At 53.5% G+C, this 19,659-nt stretch overlaps 1 protein-coding gene across 1 annotated transcript; it reads right to left on the bottom strand.

Annotated features, from left to right (window-relative positions):
• Window positions 1–1,056: 1,056 nt before the first annotated feature.
• On the bottom strand, window positions 1,057–19,349 carry BPIFB3 (BPI fold containing family B, member 3). Its single transcript, XM_011979761.1, has 15 exons — window positions 19,139–19,349; window positions 17,984–18,140; window positions 15,527–15,631; window positions 14,952–15,092; window positions 13,099–13,162; window positions 11,240–11,300; window positions 10,368–10,459; window positions 10,071–10,250; window positions 7,824–7,877; window positions 5,757–5,927; window positions 4,780–4,847; window positions 3,483–3,525; window positions 2,526–2,589; window positions 1,902–1,978; window positions 1,057–1,118 (listed from the first exon to the last, which is right to left on the bottom strand). The coding sequence occupies exons 1-15, from the start codon at window positions 19,248–19,250 to the stop codon at window positions 1,089–1,091; spliced, it is 1,419 nt and encodes a 472-aa protein (XP_011835151.1). The 5' UTR covers window positions 19,251–19,349; the 3' UTR covers window positions 1,057–1,088.
• Between the last annotated feature and the right edge of the window lie 310 nt (window positions 19,350–19,659).

Consider the following 19,659-nt stretch of genomic DNA (forward strand, 5'->3'; position numbering starts at 1 on the left):
GTGGATGGATGGACGGATGGATGGATGGATGGACGGATGGATGGATGGATGGATGGACGGACGGATGGATGGCTAGCTGGTCGGCTGAATGAATGAGTGGTGGACAAACCTTCAGATGAGCTCCAAGTCTACCCTGCCTATCACCTAGCCTCAAATCCTCTGAGCCAGTGATCGAAACTTGGTTGGCACTTCTTCACTCAGGCCATCCATAAGTGCCAACTTGGGGGCATTTTTCACCAAAGGGGCCCATCTTGAGCAGTGGGAAGAAGCCTAGGACCTAGAGGCAGGACCCTTATTCTCTCATCCCAACTCTGCTGTGTGTGGGTTGGGGCCAGCCAAGCCCTGCTCTGGCTTCAGTCTCCCCATCTGCACCAAGGGCGTTTGGCACAGCTCGTCTGATGTGCAGCCAGTAGGGACCCCCTACCCCGACAGACCACAAGGCAAGAACAAGTCTCACTCATCCTTGCTTCCTGGGGTGCTAGTGCCTCTTCTCCCTGGAAAACTCCTATTCTCCCTTCAAAATTCAGCTCAGATGTCACTCCTGATAAGCATCCCAAAGTCAGAAACAGAGAAAAACACAGACTCAGAGAGAGAGAGAGAGAGAGAAAGGTAAAAGTATTTAGAAAGAGAGAGAGAGATGGAGGTGGGAGGGAAGGGACAGAGAGGAAGGCAGAACAGGACACAGAGGCTGTCCAGGCCAACAAGGTCAGTTAGGGACTCAAAGCTACAATGTCAAGGCCCTGAGTCCCCTCACCTCCCAGAAGCTCCTACCTGGAGCTAAGGAGGGCACTGGAGGCAAAGGCCAAGGCAAGTCCTGTGTAACTGGGGAATAAACCAGCCAGGAGATACCGAGATAGAGGAGTCATTTATTGAAAGCTCAGGGCTTGCTACTGAGGTCCCAGAGCTCTCTCTGAGGCAATTCTATAATTACCCAGGCAGTTTCCACCTCAAACTTGGAGTAGTGCTGCAGGGCCAGAGGGCAATTTTACTGTCACCAACACCAGCTAGAGACTGGGAGGGAAATTGAGGCAGAGCGGACAGGTGGTCTCTAGTAGTCAACAGGGAGGGCTGGTGGCCATGTCTCAGCCTCAGGATGGCACGGTCAGCACAACAGCATTCTGTAAGGAAGAACCACTCTTGGTTACGCCCCTGAGTCTCCGCAATGCCCCATCCCTGCAGCCATCTTTACCCCCCTGCCCTGGGATTGGTGCTGTACCTGGAACACAGCAGGCACTCATTAAATGAATAAATTAATGATGAACAAATGACATCCAGTGTGGGACAGGCTCTGACTTGAGGACTTAATAGACTCAAGTTCAAGTGCCATTTCTGCTATTAATTTACTGTGTGATCTTGGGCCAGAAATCTGACCGAGTTCAGCCTTGGTCCTCATCTGAGAAATGGGTACAGAACTCTCTGCTCTGCTCCCCTCCTAGAGCTATTCCACCACCCAGAGTTGTGCTGGTTTGAAAAGGATAGTGAGGCCATATCAATATTCCACAAGAAAAAATGTCATGATCCATTGGTCATATCTGCTGCAGACACAAGATAAGGGAGAGACAGCATATGTATTTGTTGCTGTTGGACCAGGGGAACTGTGATTCTGTAAGCAAATCTTAGGTTCCATTCTAGAGGCCAGACATGTGCCTGAATCCAATGGGAAAGAACTCCATGATTGATTGATGATGCCTGCCATGGGCAAGTAATGGAGGAGTGGTAGCACACACGTCATATATTTGCCATTCCTAAGTTAGGTAATTTGTAACTCACTGAGAAATTTAGGAAATGGCTCAGGGACAGACAAGAGGATGAAGCAAAGCATTCCCCTCATGAGTTTCAAGTAGGGCTTTCCAGAGACAAGCTTAAGGCCCATCTGCACCATATCTGCAGAGAAGACTCACCTCTATGATCTCCAGAACTGAACTGGAAAAACTGATGTTAAGAACCTTAGGCAGGGGAATTCCAACATCCAGGGCCACTGTGAAGAGAGAATCGTTGAAAACAAAGGTATGTTGGTGGGGAGGTCTTGGACTCTAGGGACCCTCGGACCCTGCTGACCCTATTCCATCACTTTCACTAGCCAGCCAGTTCTCTTCTCAGGGAATCAGCTTCTTATTGGCAAACTCCTACTTATCCTCCTACACCCAAACAAAAATGTCCCTATTCTGTATTGTGTCAGTGGTGCCCCTGTATCCAGCCTCCTAAAGGCTTCATCAATCCCTTACACACTCTGGGTCATCTATATTCTAATCATTTGTTTATATGATTATATCCTACGAGACTGTGGGAGCTTAAGGCAGGACTGAGGTTAGATCAGCTCTTGAAGCCCATAGGCTGGCATGATGTAGGTGCTGATCAATGTTATTTAAATGGAAAAATTGGTGCCTCAGTATCTGCATCTTGCAAATGAGGACCGACCTCTCTCTGGCCTCAGTGCCCCCATCAGAACCATAAAGAGAGGCAACAGACTAGACAATCCCATATTTGGACACTCCACGTGTCCAAGAGAGCAAAAGCTGCCATACCGTTAAGCTTCGGTGCATACACTACCCGGACCACATGACTGAGCCATTCTTCTAAACGCGATTCCTGCAACAGAACACACAGGGTGGTGCAGGTGGTGCTCTGGGGTGTGACCTTGCAGGCAGCAGCACCCCCTTCCCAGAGAGAGAAACCCAGGGACCCAGCCGCCTCAGCCTCCCCCAAGCCTGAGGCCACAGCTCCTGGCAGGCACAGGGCACTTGGGGGTAGCCTGAGCTGTCCACCAGCGATCCCGAAAGAGATTCTGTGATTTAGGCTGGCTTTACCCCAGACCCCATGAGCTTGGAAGAAGTGCTTTCCTGTAAGAGTCTGTGGGGCCTGGAGATGGGCAGTGCCTAAGAAAGAGGGAAGGAAGTGTGCCCAGCTCCAGTCTGTGGGCTCTGACCTTAGATTCCTGTCAGTTTAGGGACTCTGAGAAAGTTCTAGAAACTGAGCCCATGGTGAAATTCCAGAATCTCAGAACTCTGTAAGAAGCAGGAACCTCGGGGCTCTGTGACTTCTGAAATGGAACTTTCTGAGTTTGGGAAACTTATTACTTGGGTGAAGTTCCAGAATGATGGACCCTTGTGAGGTTCTAGATGTCCACAACTTTGTGAGGTTCCAAGACCGTGGAAGATCACCAGATTCACTTTCCTAAGATGATCACTGTTTCTCTCTCTCTCTCTCTCTTCCCACTGCCCCCACTGCCCCCCACTCTCTCTCTCTCTCCCCACTGCCCCCACCCCCCCAACACACCCACACACGCCCTGATATTTGCCCACTCTGGCTTATTGGGGCAGAGCCCAATCCTGAGGTCAGCTCAGCCATACGGCCCATGACTCATAGCCACCCCCTTTCCACACCACACCTGAAGACTCTCAAGATCACACAGTAAATTAATAGCAGAAATGGCACTTGAACTTGAGTCCACCTCCAAGCCCCTCACCCTCCCAGGAACTTACATCAAAGGCATAGGTAAAGGAGGAGGCCACCTTGACACTGAGCCTGGTGGAGAGAAGAGAGATGCTGGGGCCCCCGCTACCCCCAACCACCCCTGTCCCACCCCCAGCCTGCCCCACCATAGCTCTCAGGATCAGGAAACAGGGTTACAGGCCCAACACTCTTCCTCTATCCAGCCTTGACTTGGAGATTCAGTTTTCCTACCTGTAAAATGGACCCAAAGGGACCTAACCTCCCTTCTGAGGCATCATGACCACCACCTCTGGCCTTGGCGCCTTTGCCTGACTCCCGGCTATTTGACCCTGGGCAGATGGCTGAACCCTTCAGAAGAGTGGCCCTCCCCCAGACTGAGCACTGGACACAGAGTGCCTTGCATACAGCAGGTGCCCACTCCAGGCAGCAACTCACTGATGGATCATATCTGGCCCAAGTGCAGATTCAGGGCCATCTCTACTTCCTAAAAGGCGGACGCATGAACTAGCATCAGGAAGTGGAGGTGCACCCAGGCAGCAGGCAAGGCCCTCCATCAAAGTCCGCAATGAGGCAACAATGGAAGGCGGGGGCAGCAGTAGCCTGTTGTGGGGGCGCTAAGATGGAGTCAGAGGAGCAATGGGTGCCTGTGACACAGGACACCAGGTCTCAGTAATCTCCAGGAAAGTCCCTATTGCCAGGGGAGGGACAGACAGGCCGGGGCCCCACCATGGTGACATCACTGAGGCCCAGACTGCAGACCTGCTCTAGGGACAGCCTGCTGTGTGAGCCTGGGCCAGCACGGTGCTTTGCAAACTATAAAGTACTGTGCATGTAGATGGTGCTTTGCAAACTGTAAAGTACTGTGCATGTAGATGAAGGACCATCATCTTGGTCATTATGATTATCATGATGAATGCCTAGTTACCACGAGGCTGAGGAGAGTAGAGAAGTAAGAAGTCCACATGAATAACAACGCACTTCCTGACACTCAAGGCCGGTTGTCTCTTGGTTAGCCTCTGGGGCTGATAACTCCGGAGTTTGGACTCCACATCCCGGCAGCAGCTTTATCTCCCAGAGGCAGGTTTTCAGCAGCAAGGGGTGCCGTGGAAGAAGCCCACTCGAGCCTGCTGCTCTGAGCCCCCGATTCCTTGTCTATAACATGGACTGACACTGTCTCCTCCCTGGCAGGTGCTGAAGGCAAGGAGGATGCTGGGAAAACACCTGGAACTTCGTTGATGCCCAAGAAATGGGAGGTGGATCCTGCCAGCCCCTAATTCTTGTTCCTAAAGACAAGAGCAAGATCCTGTCCCCAGGGTCCCACGTTACCGTTCCAGGCACAGGGAGATGTGCAGCTTGGTAGCCGAGGGAGTCAGCTGGGCACGCAGAATCATGACCTGCATGGGCAAAGCAGGCACAGGTCACCCGCAATGGGCAGAAGGAGCTTGAAGACAGGTCTGCCTCCATCCATCTGTTCAGTCTACTAACCTTACTGAGGCCCTACTGTGTGTCAGGGTCCATGCTGAGCTCTGAGGAGGTAATTTGAAGGTTTTGCTGTTCTCTTGAACAGCAGAGAACCACAGTATTAAAATTGAGGGCAATTGGTATTGTAGAAGAGGAAGCTCTGGGGCTGCAGGGGCTTGGAGAGCCCCTCAAGCACGCCTGCTGTGCGGTGAGGGAAGGCCTCTCCAGTGAGGTAGCAGCTGAATCATGAAAGATGAGGAGCTAGTGGAGGGAAGGGGGAAATGGCACTCCAGGTGGTGGACCCAGCACAGACAAACCAGAGGCGGAGGACCTGGTAGACTTGAGTAGCTGAGGCTTAGGGGGCAAGGATGTGCAAGGCGAGGATGGGACAGGAGGACAATGAATGTCAGGCTCAGGTGTTTGGCCATGGGGAGCCAGGGCAGACGGTCCCGGGAGGGGCCTGCCTCCGTCCAGATGTGTGCAGAGGTGGGGTGGAGGAAGCCGACTGGAGAGGGAGGGTCAGAGGAAGCTGGAGCGTCATCAGGGAGATAGCTGGGCAGAGAGAGGGTGGGGAGATGGGGAGCAATGCCTGAGACCCCCAAGAAGCAGCGTGGGCGGCCCGAACAGGCCCAGGCAGACATGACGGGAGGGAGCAGGCAGGAACTGAGGCAGGGTCTTGGGGCTCAGCCCAGATGTTGACAACGGTTGTTGGGGGGCTTCCTGTGCTGGGCTGTGTGGGGCTCCCACCCTGAAATCGGGGGCGGCACCTCCACAGTCCTGGAGACGGTCAGCCCCATTCGGAACCCCAATGCCAGACCCCCACCCACCCCTTGACCACTCACCGAGTTCAGCTCGAAGAGGGATTCAGGGGTCCCCTGAGGGACATAGAACAGCACATGGATGTTGGCTAGGAGGGAGACCAAGGCCTTCTTGTTGTTGAGTGTGACTGTGGGAGCTTCCTTCACCCGCAGGGACAGCAGGAGGTGCTGGTGCAGGGGCAGCTTCCCCAGGGCCTAGAGAAATGCAGGGGCAGAACTCAGATGCGCCAGGACTACAGTCAGTCAGTCAGTCAGCAAACACTCACTGAGCACCTACCAGGCACCCGGCAAAGTGCTGGGCAATGAGGTTGCAGCCTGAACAACACAGGCCTGGTCTCAGTCCCCACGAGGCTACACTCAGGGGTGGAGACACCAACCTGCGGGACTGCCACATCAGACTTCCGGTCTCACGCAGAGTCAGAATCCTCGCTGAGGCCACAGGCTCTGTGTCCTCCATTCTCCCCTCCCCGCCTCTCCACTTCACCTGCTCCCCTCCCTGCACTCTCCCTCCAGACTCACTGGCCACGTGGCTGCTCCTCCAGCTGCCAGGGATGCTCCCGGCAGGCCCCAGGGCCTTTGCACTTGCTGCTCCCTCTGCCTGGAAATATCTTCCCAGAGAACTGCAAAGTTCCCTCACTCAAGTGTTACCTCCTCAGCGAGGCCTTGCTGGTGGTGTCTAAAAGCACCAGCCAGCACTCCTAAGCCACCTTCACCACTCCATGCCTTCCACCTTCTGACACTGTTTCTGTTTTTGTTTATTTGTGCACTGTCTGTCACCTCCAGCAGAATGGCAACCCCTCAAGTGCAGAAGCTTTCGTCTCCTTTCACTGTTTGCCCTCTGTGCAGCCCCAGCTGCAGGTATGCCCGTGTTCCATGGCAGGGCCTGTCACACAGTAGGTGCTCAGCGGATATTCGCTGACTGCCTAAATGAGTCGCATGATCAGGAAATTCTAAGTCTCATGATTGCAACGTCATGAAACTAAGGAAATTACAGAACCACAGAAGCTTAGAACACATGATTACGTCCCTTGGGACGCTTACCTGCTGGAATTTGAGTCTAGGCTTCCTCAAGCCCAGAATCCCCAAGTGGCAGGATCATCAGGACCAGGAATGGCCTCATTCCACCCTCACATGCCACAGAATCTGAAGCCACATGGGGCTGTGAAGCTGCAAGGCCAGCAAATGGAGGCCAAAGGATTCAGCCTCCAGAGACTAGCCCTCCCCTGGAGGGGCAGGCCCCACTTGCTACATCTGGATACCCCTGCCTCAGTCATCTCTGCCTGCCCCATGTCCCTCTCCACTCCTGCCATCTGCAGGTTCTTCTGAATGTCTGACTCCAATTGCATCCCTTCCATGAGGCTCCTATGCCCTTTAGCCAAGGGACTCTGGAAAGCCGAGGCCCCCACCTCATTCATCCAGACTGCTTTGAATCACCACCTTCAAATGGTGTTTGTCCTCTGTACCCCCAAAACCAGCTTCCATTTCCATCCTCTCTGGTGAGAGCCCAGGCCCCTAGGCCTCTTTCCAACCTGTTTCAGAATCTGCTGTTATATAAGGACCTTGTAGTAGACATTTTAACTTCAGTACGAATTCCAGTTCTCACAGCTGGAAAGCGGCTGGTCCAGCCCCAATTGAAGGATGGGAAAGCTGAGGCCAGACCTTGAAGTCATGTATTCATGTCCACTAGGGAGACCCACCTGACCCTCTCCCTCTTCTTTCCTCTCCAAGATCAGTGCCCTGAGTCTTTTTTCTGGGGACATTGAAGACTAAGGTTAGGATGAAGTAAGCCAATTGGAGGAAGGGAGCTCAGTAACCTGAAAAGAATTTTGCCCTTGTGTGCTACAGAAACAATTTCCATAGGATAAATGCCCAGTTGATTTCTGGGGCAGTCAAACACTAATCCTTTACTCTCTAAGCAAAATCTGCTATCAGGAAAGGATGCTGTGTTAGTCATTCACACTTTAGTGTGAATTTGGACTCAATTGTTCAATTGCAGTTGCCTGGAGAGCTGTATTGAGAAAGATTCTGGAGCCCATTCATGGTCATCAGGAAAAAGCTACAATGATCAAAACCCATGAGAGGGTCACTCACCTCAGGGAGCAAAGCTGCCAGGTCTGTAGTTGTCAGTGGGACATTGCTGGAAACCTGGACCCCCAATGGGAGAGAAAGTTGGTGAGCACAGAGACAGAACAGGAATCCCTCGGCACACACAGAGCAGTTTTGTTCACCACTCTTCCCCCTGCCCTGTCAATTTCATACACATATCACTACAAACACTCAAGTTTGTTCTAACAGCTAGCAATTATTGAGCACTTACTGCATGCTAGGCAGATGCTAGGGGCTCTGCACGCCTTTGCGCATTTCACCTTTACAACAGCTCAAAGAGGTGAGTGCTGCCATTGCCCCCATTTAACAGATGGAGACACTGAGGCTCTTGCCAAGGGTCACACAATTGGTAAGTGGTGACACCAGGATTTGAACACAGGCAGGCTAACTTCAGAACCTTTTACTCACTCTGCCAGGGCTCATGATCTAAAGACCCAGAGATCTGACCCCAGATCTTTTTGCCTTTTACCCAAATAGTATTTTCAAAAACTATGAATTTGTCTCTAGTATTTATAAATCAGGAAGTTGTATGTAAATTTTTCAGTTTCTGGCTAAAGAGCTGGAAAATCTGGTCACGCTGAGCCTGCGTCAGCTGAGTGGCAATTGCCTGAGAAATGGGGCACAGGGCCCCCAGTTCACTACAGTCCCATCAGGCTGCTAATTGATGATGGCCCAGCCTCCGGGGGCCCTGATGTTTGAGACCCCCCCGCCCTGAACTACACATGCCCACTTCTTACAACAACCCTGTTCACACAGGATAAGCATACACACAGCACCAGGACGAGGCCTCTGACATTCCTCTCTCTTGCCATGATGCTCATATGCACACACCCAATGCTTCTATACACACACACACGTCCGCAGGCCGCTCAGACAGGCACGTTCTTACACTCAGAGTCTCTGTCTGGCTATGACTGCCCCCATCCCCCAACTAGAAGACACTTTCCCCCCAGCTCAGGGTCCTGTTCCAGCCTCCCAGAGGCCTTCAGAGTGCTGTCTGGACCCCACTTGCAAGAAGTGAGTGACCAACCCCTGCTTCCTTAGGCCTGAGCTACAAGTGGGGAGCCCAGGCTGAGACCAAAATAAATGCCTCTGGGTGGGGCCTCTGGGGTCTGGGCTTTCCAGGATGTGAGAGGGGCCAGAATGGACAGAATGGAAGTTGGGAGGTACTAGAAGCTACAGAACAAAAGTTCAGGTAACTCTTGGTACAATCCAACCTGAGTTTTTTCTTTCCTTCTTTCTTTCTTTCTTTCTCTCTCTCTCTTTCTTTCTTTCTTTCTCTTTCTTTCTCTTTCTTTTTTCCTTTCTTCCTTTCTTCCTTTCTTTCTTTTTCTTTCTTTCTCTCTCTTTTCTCTTCCTTTCTTTCCTTCCTTCCTTTTCCTTTCTTCCTTTCTTCCTTTCTTTCTTTTTCTTCTTTCTTTCTTTCTTTTTTTCTCTTCCTTCCTTTCTTTCTTCCTTTCTTCCTTCCTTCCTTTTTTTCTTTCCTTCTTTCTTTCTTTCTTCTTTCTCTCTTTCTTTCTTTCTTTCTTCTTTTTTTTTTTTCTGAGACAAGGTCTCATTCTGTGACCCAGACTGGAATGCAGTGGCACAAGCACAGCTCACTTCAGCCTTGACCTCCCAGGCTCACGTGATCCTCCCACCTCAGCCTCGCAAGTAACTGGGACCACAGGCATGCACCACCGTGCCTGGCTAATATTTGTATTTTGTGTAGAGATAGGGTGTCTCCTGGGCTCAAGTGATCCTCCCCATATCAGCCTCCAGAAGTGCTGGGATTACAGGCATGAGCCACCCTTCCTAGTTTTCTTTTCTTCCACTCAAATCTGCTCTTGGCCCACTCAAATCTGCTCTTGAGAAAGCAATGGAAATGTTAGTGGTTCACACTTTAGTGCTTAGACTCTAGAAAGGCTCATCTGATACAGGGACGGAAAGTGGGCTTCATTCCATATGCCAGTCCTGACCAATTGAAAGTGACCTCCTGGAGTGCCAAGTTGAGAAGGATTCAGAGGTCCCAGTCACGTTTAACCAGGTAGAGGACCACGATCGATTAGCAACGTCTCCCTTAAGTACAGGAGTGGACAGCAGCAGTGTACACACTCTAAGCAGTGTTCAACTCCCTTTTATTATAGAGAAGAGGGCTCAGCAGGGCTGATCAGCGCGTAGGTCAGCACTAGCAATGCCAAGGCACAGCAGGGCAGGGACCCCCCCATCCCATCCCCCAGGCACCACACTCACCAGCTCAGGGGTGATGTCCATGTCGAGGGCACCGTTGGTCTGCAGGAGTCCAAACATGGTGTTGAAGAGGTACAGTGGCACTGTCACCTGGGATGTGTGGTCCTCCTTGGGGGGCACCTTGGCTGGGGCAGGGGACTTGGGGAAGTCAATGATGTCACCAGCTACACTCTTCACGATAGGCTGCAGGGGCAGGAAACAGGGCTGAGGAGGGTCTTGAGGTGCTCACCCACCCGCCTGAACCCGACATCCCCTATCTAGCCTCCCCCAGCAGCAGGAGAGGCCCCTCTGGTTACTCACGTTGATGTCCAGTTCTATGTACTGGTTGGAGATGAGAGGCAGTGTGGCCAGAGAGAATTCCAGGGACCCAAGAGCCCCAAGGGGCACCAAGCCTGCATGGGAAAGGGAGGGGTGAGAACGACCCCATAAGCCCAATTCCCAATCCTAATAGCCCCTATTTCCATTTACTGATGTCTGCTGAGTGCCTAGCACTCTGCTAAGCATTCACTTGGCCGCGACTTCATCCCCATTTTACAGATGTGGAAATTGAGGTTCAGACAGGGGAAGTCACCAGGCCAAGGCCACACAGTCACAGCATTCAAAACCAGGATTCCTGTTTTCCAGAGTTGGTGCCACTAACACACTGCCACCCTGCCTGTCTTACATAACACCACCTACAGAGACATACCGGCCCCACGTTTTCTATTCTTTTCCTGGTTGTGCCTTTTTATATTTTCCCAAACCCATTTTATGAACACCGAAGGCACTAGTGTCTCCATGAGGCACAGAGAGACTGGGGTCTGCTGGGGCTGTGGGGCCTTGGGTTCCTTACTTGAGCTCTCTGGGCCTCGGTCATCTAGTCTGATCAGGTAGTCATCATATCTTCCCCCTGTTTCTGACAGTGCCAAGCACACACTAGCTGCTCAATAAATGTTGGTCTGCAGCACCCAACATAGAGCGAACCGATGGTTCTGGGTCTGCAGTCCCTGCTAGGTGGCCTCAGCCCAGGCCTCCTCCATGAGGCTCCTCAAAGGGGCAGCCTGTCAGTGTGAGGAGGAACTGAAGGACCCCGAGATCCTGCCCCTTTCGGCTCCCCTTAGTACCCTACCCCATTGGGGTCGTACAGAGAGGGGTAGAAGGGGCAAAGAGGAGGGCGTTGCGCCCTAACTTACCCAGCACAGCCCCCAGGAGCTCATTCACCACGCCCAGCACACTGTCCACCACGGGGCACAGCTGTGTCAGAGAGACGGATGTTACAGGGCGAAGAAGAGCTTGCTGCGAGGACAGCTGCATGTTCTTTAAATGCTTTGCTATCTGGTGCTACGTGGTGCTGGGGACCAAGGCAGAAGGCAGAGACAGACAGGAGACACACAGGTGGGAGGCAGGGGAGGGGCTGGAGCCTGAGGTGTCAGAGGGTTGAGTGGGCCCCCAAGCTGTCTTTCCTTGGTTACAAGAGCCCCATTAGAAAATCCCCAAAGGTGACTGGGGGACCATGGGAGACACATTCCAGAGGCTGGTTTGGGCAGGCGGACAAGGCCTTCACCTGAGGAGGCAAAAGTGGCTTTGGTTCCCCATAAAGTCACAGGCCATCCCCTGCCATCCTATGTGGGCACTGGGAAGCCTAGGATCAAGACCCCACAGCGGGGCACCTCCGCACCTCCACCCAGAGAGTCAGGCCTGGATCTGGGGTTGTCCATCCAGCATATCACCACGTGTTCATTCCTAAGCCCTGTGCTAGGAGAACAGGGAGCAAGCGGTTTGACTTTCAGAATCCGAGTCTGGGAATCACAGAGCCTGAGTCCCATAGCCCACTGGAGTGGGAGCCTCAGAGAGGACCATTCCAGCCCTTCATCCTCCGGCTGAGGCCAGAGAAGAAGGTGACCTGTCCAAGGTCACAGCTGTTTTCAGAGAAACAAAAGAGGGCTGTTGCATGTCAAGTGGGGGCCCCGAACTCCAGAACTTCTGAGGTCAGGCAAGTCACAGAAATGAGAGGAGACGAGAGGGACTCTGCTGGGGGTGGAGAAAGCAAACCCTCTGGGCACCAGACGGGAGGTACCAGAGGTACTTCCCACTTACAGGAGGGAGGTATTCGGCAGCCAGGCTGACCGATTGCACAAGAGAAGCCACAAATCTGGACTGTTACGAGAAATCTTCAATGCTGAATGTGGGCAATGAATGCTCATTCTCAAAACCTCTTTGTGTCACACAAAACCTAGCTGCTGGCCAACTGCCCCAGAGACTAAGTTAGGGGCTGCAACTGAAATGCACCCTCACGCCCTGGGGGAAACCTGCCTGACATGGTCCTGCCTAGGGGCCCCTCCTCCTGCTAAGCTTCTTTTCCAAACTGGCTTCCTCAAGCCCAGGGCAGTTTTGCCAACCCTAGGCTCCCATTCCTCTGCCGCCCCCACCGGCGTTCACAAGTACGCACAGGGAGAGCCAGCCAGGCGGTGGGGCCAGGAGGCCTGACTGCCCTTTGCTGTGTATGTGGCCCTCCCCTCTCCCTCGGTGATATGGGGCTTGGGCCAGACCAGCTCTCTCGGGTGTGGAAACCAGGATGGTCTGGGGCAGGCCATGGACAGCCATCCTTTAATCTTCATATGTTTATATATGATGTATGAATATAGGTACATGTTTTTCTAGACATGATTGCCAAACACAGGGCTCAGTTTAAAACCATCAAGTGATTCAATTTGCATTTCAAGCTAATTTAAAGAAAAACATAAAGTAAGTACTAATACAAATGGCAGAAACAGAGCAGGGGGTAAGAAGGAGCCTCCGATTTGGGAGCAGGGGACCCAGGCCACCTGGAGCCACACACTCGGGCTTGAGGATCTGAAAGGATCGTGTCATCCACCCCCAGACTAGCAGGCGCGCCAGGAAGGCCGGTCAGCAGGCCCGGATGGGATTACCTGGTGGGTGTGGAAGGGAAGTACAGCCTAATTCCGCCTGGCACCCAACTTTACCCAAAACTGGGGGAGAAAGAGGCCCAGTCCAGGGAGAGGGCACGCTGGCCCACGGCCCCCACACTCACCAGTCCCGGAAGCACCTTGAAAAGCATCTGTTCCACGACTCCAAAGAGTGGCGTGGGCAGCAGTCTGAGCAGAGGGAGACACGTGTGGGTGCGGCTGCCAGGTGGACGGTTCCGCCTGGATGACACGGTCGGGTGGACACTAGGGGCTCTGGATTTCTCCTGTCTCTTCTTTTGGGGATGGGGTTGGCTGAGGCTTTGGAGACCTGAGTTAAATCCTGGCTCCACCTCCCCAGGGGACCCAGGGAATGGCTTCATTTTCCCCAACTGTACAGTGCCCACCTTAGAGAGTTGCTGCTACCCGGGTTACATGGGAGTGTGTATGCAGCTGGTATACAATCTGTGCTTGACAAATGTCTGTCTCCTTTGTCCCTCTAATATTTGTAAACAAGAGACACTCAGGCCTAGGACAATGATTGCTATTGAGCTCCCGGAGTGGGGGTTCAACAAGTATTTGTTAGATTAATAAATGAATGAATGAATGACGCCTGAGGATAAGTGCATGTAGATGGGCTCAGGTCTGTTTGGAGACCATGGGGGTGCAGGGTGGCAACCACAGAGCCCCAACCACAGGACACCAACACTGTCCTGGGCTCCACTCCTCCCCAGGCCCCCTCTATCCCGGAGGAGCAGGACAGAACCACTGGAATTTAAGGAGCCCAAAGCCCTTGCCTGGAATCCCATTCTTAGGGCCCTTGTGGAGACAGGAGCAAGCTGTTAGCTAACGCAGAACTGCCTGATGACCCCTCACTGCTCAGAGTTACCCAACAAAGATGGGGCAGGAGCTGGGATTGGGCCTGGAAGGTGGACACAGAACAGTAGACACAAGTGGGAGGCAGCTGTGGCCTGGCTCAGAGTGTAACAGAGGCCTTGGACCCAGCCAGAGAGCAGTCCCTCTCCACTCCCGCCGGATCTGTGCGTGTGACCCTGGGCAAGGAGACCTCTGGGCCTCCATGGCCTCATGGTCCCATGAAAGTGATGATTCAGAGGCCAGGCATGGTGGCTCACACCTGTAATCCCAGCACTTTGTGAGGCCAACGCGGGCGGATCACTTGAGGTCAGGAGTTCAAGACCAGCCTGGCCAACATAGTGAAACCCTGTCTCTATTAAAAATACAAAAATTAGCATGGTGGCGGGCGCCTGTAATCCCAGCTACTCAGGAGGCTGAGGCAGAAGAATAGCATGAACCCGGGAGGCACAGGTTGCAGTGAGCTGAGATGGCACCACTGCACTCCAGCCCGGGTGACAGAGTGAGACTCCTTCTCAAAAAAAAAAAAAAAATTGTGATGATTCAACAAGGTGTACGGAGGGCCACCTGATTCAACAAGGTGTAGGGAGGGCCACCTGGCCAGCCCCTGGGAAGAGATGATGTCATAGCGCCTTCCGAATCATCAAATCCAGCTCCACATATACAGATGGGGACACGAAGGCCCAGAATGGGGAGATGGGGAGTGGGTCTCCGTGAGGTCACACAGCAAGTCAGAGGCAGAGTTGGGCCTCTCATGTGCTGAGAGCAGGGGTTGAAATCCCGCAGATGGAGGGATCCCAGCAGACCCTGGGCCCGTTCTGGAGGAGAGGGGACGGCAGGATCCGGTGAACCACAATAGGGGAATGCCCAGGAGTGGGTGGCGCAAGCTATGGATTAAGCCGAAGTCCCTGTCGGTGGTGGGACTCAATCTGTCGGTCTGTGGAGCGGGTTGAAACCGGTGGGCGGGGCAGGCAGGGGTAGGATGAGTTCAGGTCCACGCAGCTGGCAGCTCCAGGGAGACCCGGGAGACGCCCAGATGAGTGCGAGATGATCCCGAGCGGGTCGGGGTTGCAGGCTGGAGCCTGCAGACTGGAACCTGCAGACTCACCCCGAGAACAGGCTGATGTGGCCCAGGAGCGTGCTGCAGCGCTTGAGGATAAGGATGGGCGTGCCCCGCGAGCTCACACCCAGTGCCACCCGCGACGTCACGTTCACCTCGGCAGCCAGCTGCAGAAGGCCCCCAAGGGGGCTGCAAGAAAGGACGCTGGGCGCTTGGCCAGGCAGCCAGGCCCAACCCTTGGCCCCGCCCACCGGGGTCGGCTGGGTCCTGAGCAGAGGCGGGTTGAGGGTGGCCCTGCCAGTGCCCTAGGCACCGCATCCCCTTCTCAGCCTCTGCCTCCCAGCCCCATTTTGCACTTCCCTGCGCCCTCTTCCCCCACCCTCTCCGGTGAGCCTGGGCAGTGGGGTCCGGGTCTGGAGGAAGAGGGAAATGGAAGTCCCTGGGGAAGGGCAATGGCATAGGATCCAGGGGGGAAACAGTAGGATTGAGAGTCCCTTGGGGAGGAAATAGGGTGAAAGGAAATGGGGGATACAGGGGGAGGGAGTTGGGGGACAGCAGAGTAGGAGTCTCCAACAGGGCAGGGAGTGGAAGCAGGACGGTAGAGGTCCCCAGGACACACTCACCCAGAGCAATGCATGCCCACTTTGGTGTGCAGGTTCAGCTGCACCCCAAACCCCGGCAGCAGCTTCAGCGACTCCTTCGGCAGCGTGAGCTCCTCAATCTTCAGACTGGAATGGGAGTCAGGGACAGGGCTGCCCACTCCCAGACACCCCCCAGTGCCTCCACCATCCCAGACCAGGCGGCGCCCAGAGTGGCTCTTGGTGGTGTTCCCTATCTCACCTCAAACCCACAGAGCCAGCTGTGAGCCCTTGGCCCATCACTTAATCTCTCTGGGCCTCAGTCTTCTTATCTGTAAAGTGGGGCGATACTAGTTCCTACCTCGTAGATGTGTTGCAAAGACAAGTGAGATAATTCGAGTTCAGAACCTGGTACAGTGTGTGCTCAACAAATGTCCTATCATCATCACCGCTGGAGGCTCGAGGAATTAAAGCTTTTCCCCACTCCATCCCCACAGTCTCAGCCCTGGTTTGGTTTCTGGCCTTGACATTGCGCCCCACGATACCCCCACACACTCACAAATGCAACCCACGTGGGTTCTGAGACACGGCCCCTCACAAGTCATTACTCTCTGTCTTCTGGGTCTTTGCCCAGGCTGTTCCCTCTGTCTGGAACACCCTTCCCTTGACCCTCCTTCCACTCTGCATCCCTCTTCAGCTTGCTGACTCCTCCCAGTTCACATGCACTCCTCCAGGAAGCCTTCCACCCTGGTTTTCTGCCTCAGGCAGATGCCCTCTGAGCACCTGTCCCACCCTGCCTGGGCTGCCTCCATCACTGCCCTGAGCCCATGGGATCTTCACTGTCAGACTCCACCACCTATGAGAAGCTCTTCGAGGCATGAACAATGCCAGGTTCATGTCTGAGACTCCAGCCTCACTGAGAAGGCAGATTTCACAGGGGAGGGAGAGTGAATATTGTATCAATAATAATAATAATAATAATAATAATATCTATCCAGCACTTACTGTGTGCCCGGCTCTCTTTCAGCTGCTTGGCACAGATTGACTCACTGTCCTGGCAACCACCCCATGAGTAGCTGCTAATACTGCAGCCAGTAAAAGGCAGATGGTTCAAACCCCAGCTCTGCCACTAGCTGACTGGATGGGCTTGGGTGAGTCACAGTGCTGCTGTGCCTCAGTTTCCCCATCTGTAAAATGGGGACATTGACAACACCTACCACAGAATGACACACAGCAAACCTCAAGCAACATCAGCATTTACCAGCCCGCTTTCCGGACATTATGTTCCGTTTAGGGAAGTGAACACCCATCTGCTCCCAGCACCCCATTGCCTCCTGTCCAGTGATTCTTCTCCATACGCTGGGCTTCATTCAGCCTTGCCTGGGCCCTGTCGTTTGACCTTCCTCTAATTCGCCCACCAGCCACAGACTGGTTTCCACTGGACTTGACCAGGCAGTGTGGGCTGCGATGAAACACACAGACACATTCCCCTCTCCTCCCCTAGCTGGGTGAGCTTGGGCAGGTCACTTCACTGCCGGGAGCCTCTTATCTCCTCAGTTGTTAAATGCAGTTCATAATAGTCCTACCTTTGGGCTCAGTGAGATGATTCATTTACAATGCACAGTGCTAGACACACAGAAAAGCCTGAATAGGTGGTCATTGAGTTAGCACATATTAGGTATAATGTGATGCTCTTCATTCATTCATTCAAAAACACTTTTTGAGCCTGGGCACAGTGGCTCACACCTGTAATCCCAGCACTTTGGGAGGCCGAGGCGGGCAGATCATCTGAAGTCAGGAGTTCAAGACCACCCTAGCCTACATGGTGTAACTCCATCTCTACTAAAACCACAAAAATTACCCAGTCATGGTGGTGGGCGCCTGTAATCCCCGCTACTCGGGAGGCTGAGGCAGGAGAATCACTTGAACCTGGGAAGCGGAGGTTGCAGTGAGCCAAGATCACGCCACTGCACTCCAGCCTGGGCAACAAAGCAAGACTCTGTCTCAAAAAAAAAACAAAAAACTTTTTGAGCATCCACTGTGTCCCTATTTATGATCCCGGGGACACAGTGGCGAACAAGTCAGACAAAAATCCTACCCCTCCTATAATCTAGCAAAGGAGACATAAAACAAACCTGTAAAATGTATGGTGGGGATAAGAAAGGGCTAATCAGTGCAGACCTTTTTTGAGCGGACATCTGGAGGAGGTGAGAAAGGGAGCCATGCAGATAGCTAGATTAGCCCAGAGAGACTAAGCAACTTGCCCAAGGTCACACAGTGAGTAACTAGTGTTGACCCAGAGCTGGAACCCTCAACCACAGTGGCCTTCTGCTGTTCTTGTCCTGCCAGGCATGCAGTAGAGTCATCATTTTTAGACCTGGATCACGACCCTCCCACACGACCCTCACTGCCTATCAGACAAAATAAAAAGAGTCAATCTCTCCTCAATTCCCGGAAACAAAGCCAAGTCTTCCTGTAGCGCATGCAGCAGGTGGGACTCACCCAGAGAGCTCCTCCACAACGCCAAAAACCCCTCCGTGGCCCAGCAAGCCGCCTCCTCCAAGCAGCCCTCCTGAGCCCAGGAGGCCCTGGTTCACAGCTGTGACCGATCCCAGCACATTCTGCAGAATGGGCCCCCCAACCAGTGAGTTCTGGATGGCTGCAGAGAGAGTGGAAGTAGGAAGGTACTAGAAACTGCAACCTCACCCCCAGGACCATGGCAGCTGCCTCCTTCCTCTGAGATTGAGTAGGCTTCTTTTTTAAAACGGAATTAACCCAGTGGTTACACTCAACTGGTGGAACCCACTAAGCCATAACAGCCTCTTACTCCCGCTACAGGGCCTGTGGCCACCCTCCCTGCCTGGCACATGGGAGGTATCCAGTAAGTGTTTGGAGAATGAATGAGCAAATCTCATGACAATCCCTTCATTTTACCAGTAGGGAAACTAAGGCTCAGAGAAGGGCAGAGACTTGCCCAAAGTCACACAGCAAATTGGGTTGGGGTCAATAGTGTAACTTGGGCTCCTGATCCTGAACTGCCCTGCCCTGCAGCACTGTAAGGGAGGGCAAAGAAGGGGGAGCTTGTAGCCACCAGGGCTCAATTGAGCTGGAGGAGATGGTCCCTGCTCCTCTCTTGGGCACTCCAGGCCTGACTCAGTGCAGATTGTGGGAAGGGCAGGATGGAGGAACAGCCCTGTAGAAGTAGGGGCAGGCCAGGGGCCTCCCTGAAGCATTTCCTGCTCATGACCCATCTACTCCATCCCTGAGACTGTCACCACGGGCCACTGGGCTCTGTAGTACCAAATGCCAAGTACAGTTCCTCTACCCTAGTAATGTGAGGCAGACACTGGCCCAGCTAGAGCCCTCCTCTCGACCTCCTCAACCTCACCCTGTCCCTGTCCCTGAGCCACACGCAGTCCCCACACAGCCTCAGCTCATATCACCCAGTCCACCTCCCAGAAGAGGGAATTCATCACCCATTCCAGCCTGCAAGGGAAACGTTCACTCCTGCACAGCTACTCCCAGGAGAATGTGCTCTCTAAGCAGCTGGGAATCACAGCCTGCTCTTATCTGCTCTTAAAACAGATGCTCTAAGCACATAGATTGAGTCGTTGACATTGCCGCAACCCCCTCACAGACTGCCCACCTGGGGCTCACCTTTGCCGAGTTCATCCTTGTCAATCCGAGCGAGCGTGCCCACCGTCTCTAGCAGCCCCTGGCATGGAGTCGCCAGGCCCCAGAGCAGAAGCAAGGACCACAGGCCCAACATGGCTGGCTGCACGCCTGTAAGGAGCAGAAGCAGGAACTCTGAGACCCTCCTCCTGCTCCAGCCTTTCCCCTCTCTGTTCCCATTGTCAGCCTTCCTCCTCCCTGCCCACCTGGCACAGCCCAAATCCAGCTTCACTCCCAGGAAAGCCTTCTCCTCCCAAACGTAAGCAGGGCCAACACGCAGGTGGCACGGTGCAGCTGCCAATGCACTCAAATCTCCAAGGCACTTTCCAAGCCTCTCCCTCATTGGGTTCCATTTCTCAGATGGGAAAACTGAGACTGAAAGGGATAGGAGACTAGACCAAAGCCACAGAACTAATCAGAGACACAGTCAGAATTCAAGCCTGAGTCCATCTGACAGAAAAGTCTTAGTCCTCAGTGGCCCAGTGAGCCTGGCTGGGTGTCTGGAG

Source organism: Mandrillus leucophaeus, unplaced genomic scaffold (assembly GCF_000951045.1).
Source record: "Mandrillus leucophaeus isolate KB7577 unplaced genomic scaffold, Mleu.le_1.0 Scaffold206, whole genome shotgun sequence".
Classification (NCBI taxonomy): Eukaryota; Metazoa; Chordata; class Mammalia; order Primates; family Cercopithecidae; genus Mandrillus; species Mandrillus leucophaeus.